The 3,239-nt window shown below is 56.6% G+C and overlaps 1 protein-coding gene across 1 annotated transcript; it reads left to right on the top strand.

Annotated features, from left to right (window-relative positions):
- Nucleotides 1-390: 390 nt before the first annotated feature.
- Nucleotides 391-2,604, top strand: Csf2 (colony stimulating factor 2). Its single transcript, XM_004836630.3, has 4 exons — nucleotides 391-560; nucleotides 658-699; nucleotides 1,366-1,491; nucleotides 2,175-2,604. The coding sequence occupies exons 1-4, from the start codon at nucleotides 402-404 to the stop codon at nucleotides 2,280-2,282; spliced, it is 435 nt and encodes a 144-aa protein (XP_004836687.1). The 5' UTR covers nucleotides 391-401; the 3' UTR covers nucleotides 2,283-2,604.
- The last annotated feature ends 635 nt before the right edge of the window (nucleotides 2,605-3,239 follow it).

Genomic DNA, 3,239 nt, shown 5'->3' with positions numbered 1-3,239 from the left:
AGTCAGGGAGCAGGAGCCCCACCCAGCATCTCCCAAGCCCCACCCTGGCCACTCCAGGCCAGGAAGTCCAAGTTGTGCCCAGAGGCTCCTCCAAAGGAGGGGCAGCCCAGGGCCAGACAAAAGTGCCCAGGCAGGGCTGGAGAGCCCTTGAGAAGGTGGGCAGTGGGCTGTTGGTTCTTGGAAGGGCTCATTAATGAAAACCCCCAAGCCTGACCACCTGGGGAAAAGGCTGTTGTTCCCACGTGCAGCTGATAAGGGCCAGGAGATTCCACAGTTCAGGTAGTTCCCCCGCCTCCCTGGCTTTTGTGGTCACCATTAATCATTTCCTCTAACTGTGTATATAAGGGCTCTTCTGCCAGTGAGCCCAGTACTCAGAGAGAAAGGCTAAAGTCCTCAGGAGGATGTGGCTGCAGAACCTGCTTCTCCTTGGCACTGTGGTTTGTTGCATCTGTGCACCCACCCTCCCGCCCAGCCCCGTCACCCGGCCCTGGAAACACGTGGATGCCATCAAGGAAGCCCTGAGCCTCCTGAACCACACTAGTGACCCTGATGCTGTGCTGGTGAGTGAGGGAGAGTGCGGGCTGCACCTGGGCCCCCGGCCAGCCCCACACTGGCCCTTCCTGTCAGCTTGGTAACGCGATGTTTTCCTTTCTACAGAACGAAACAGTAGAAGTTGTCCATGACCAGTTTGACCCCCAGGTAAGATGCTTCTCTCTGGCACTCCTCTTGAGGGCCTGTGTCCTGGGGGGCTGGATTTTAGATGGATCCTCACAGGGGTGTCCACTTTCTTGCCAGTCAGCTGGCTGCCAGGAGGAGGGGGCAGCATCTGGGTGCCACCTGCCTTGCTCCTGTGGTGGTCTTGTGGGTTCCTTTATCAGCTGAGTAGCCACAGGCAGGCCTAGCATTCAAAGGCTAAGGATCACCACGGGGCAGGTAGGAAAGTGGGGTCTTCTCGAGATGTGGCTGTGGGCCTGGAGCACTCACTGTACCCCGAGTCCAAGCCATGTGGAGAGAGGGTTCTAGAAGCAACACTTGCTCACAGAGCCAATTTGGGGCAATGCCCCACGCCTTCTCCTTGAATGCTGGGGCGAGTGGGGGCTGGGACCCTCCGGAGGTGTCTGACTGAGAATGTGGCTGTGCTGGCTGAGGGTGGCCTGAGCCAGGCAGGGAGGGAGGACAGACAGGTGTCTGCAATGCACGGAGCAGCAGTATGACGGGGCCCAGCCTGAGACTAGTCAGGAATCATTCTGTGCCCCTCTGAGGCCCTACTCCTGGGGGCAGGGGATGGCACAGGAAGGAGTGATGGGAGGGCAGCCACTGCTGGCGCGTGGCCTCTGCTCACCAGGAAACGGGCACTTTCTATAGGAGCCGACGTGCCTGCAGATCCGCCTGGAGCTGTTAGAGAAGGGCCTGCGCGGCAGCCTGGCCAGGCTCAAGGGCTCCTTGGCCATGCTGGCCAGCCACTACAAGCAGCACTGCCCCCCCACCCCGGTGAGTGCCCTTGCTGGGAGCATGGGGGCGGCTGGGGAGGCTGTGGCTGGTCAGGACCCAAGAGGTTTCTGTGTCGACAGATGTACAATGAGGAGCCCTGAGGAATGCAGCAACCTGCACCCTTTCAACCCTAGGAGTCACAGCCAGGGAGCTCCGAAGCCCACAGTGCTCCCTCGTGGGAGCTGCTCCCTCCTTGTTATTCTGTCATTGCCAGTAATGAGGTCAGGGCCTGCCCAAGGTCCGCAGGAAGTGCCAGGGCCCAGTGCTGCCTCCTGACAGGACTTTCCTGAGGGGCGCCTGGACTGCATGGAAGCGAGGAGGAGGAACTTCCTGGAAAGGATGAGGGCGCCAAACACCCCTTCTTCCTGAAGGAAGGGAGTAAGGTCTGGGTGATGGGTGGCGGCCTCTGCCCGACCTCTGTGCCCTGGCCCCGGACCAAGGAGGCAGCTTAGGAGGGCACGCTGTCAGGGCACCGGCCCCAGCCACCCTCGGCAGAGCTGTGTAGCCGCCGAGCAGCTGCCCTGGGCAGCACATGGGTGGCAACAATGTCACCTGACCAACCCCCAGTAATGGGCCTTCTGGCCTCTGAGTTCTTAGAGGCAATGCAGAAATGCGCTGCTGCCTCTCCACGTTACCCACTCACCTGGCCTCAAGTGTTTTTTATTTTTCATTTTTTCCTTAAGGAAACTTCCTGTATGACCCAGATTGTCACCTTCAAAAGTTTCAAAAAGAACCTCAAGGACTTTCTGTTTGCCATCCCTTTTGACTGCTGGAAGCCAGTGCAGAAGTGAGGCAGCCCAGGGCAGCCGGGCCAGCGCTCGGAGCTCACCACTCAGGTTGCTGCTCTCACCCCAAAGAGGCAGAACTCAGGATCTCCCCCGGGAGGGACAAGGAGTGGGCCGCAGCCACTTGACGAGGCTGGCACGGACCTGCCATGTGCCACCTGGACCCTGACATGGCCATGGTAGAGGATATTTCATACTGGTCAGAATCTGTAATATTTATTTATATATTTATATTTTTAAAATATTTATTTATTTATTTATTTAAGCTCACAGCCTGTATTTATTCAAGATGTTTTGCCATAATAAATTATTCAAAGTCTGATTTTGTGTCCTTTTCTGGTTTATTTTCAGGAGGAGGAAAAGTGGGGCGGTAGGGGAGGGAGCTGAGGTTCTGCTGGGGGTCAGGGCCAGGCCGGGGTTCAGCGTTCTATATACCCAGTTGCTCTTCCTGGGATGCCCAAGGGCTCCTGCCCACAGAAGGGCCATCCCAGGGGGTCTAACCCAGAGAAGGGACATTGTCTCTCTGGCCCAGGCCCTGCCCTCTCATGCCCTACTCTATAGGTAAATCGGCAGATGAACGAACTACTCAGAGAAAAAGAAACCAAACCACAGGGGTCAGAGCTCAGCATATTTACCCAACTTTCCCCCAAATGTGTGATCGTAATCTTTGAGAGTCACAGTGTAAGTTCCCAGTGTGTTGGAACACGAGTCTAGTCTAGCATTTTTCTGAACTGGTTTTTATTTTTACATCAAGTTTTAGATCCAACAGGTTCTTTCTTCTAAAACCTATGACCTGGCTAAGAGAAAAGCAGTCTCCTTGCTATGACAGCCAAGCTGAAGGCCTCTTCCCTGGACCCAGTCCTGTGTGTCCCTCCCAGGAGGGAAGGAAGGGAGTGTGTCTACTCGGGGGCAGAGGGGCCAGCCCTGTCCTTGCCCGTGGGCCTGGCAAAGCCGCTTCCTGCA

Source organism: Heterocephalus glaber, unplaced genomic scaffold (assembly GCF_053883595.1).
Source record: "Heterocephalus glaber isolate CG9 unplaced genomic scaffold, H.glaber_assembly_v1.0 deba00001606, whole genome shotgun sequence".
Lineage (NCBI taxonomy): Eukaryota > Metazoa > Chordata > Mammalia > Rodentia > Bathyergidae > Heterocephalus > Heterocephalus glaber.
The sequence above is the reverse complement of the archived record's forward strand: the minus strand, read 5'-3'. Positions and strand labels throughout refer to the sequence as shown.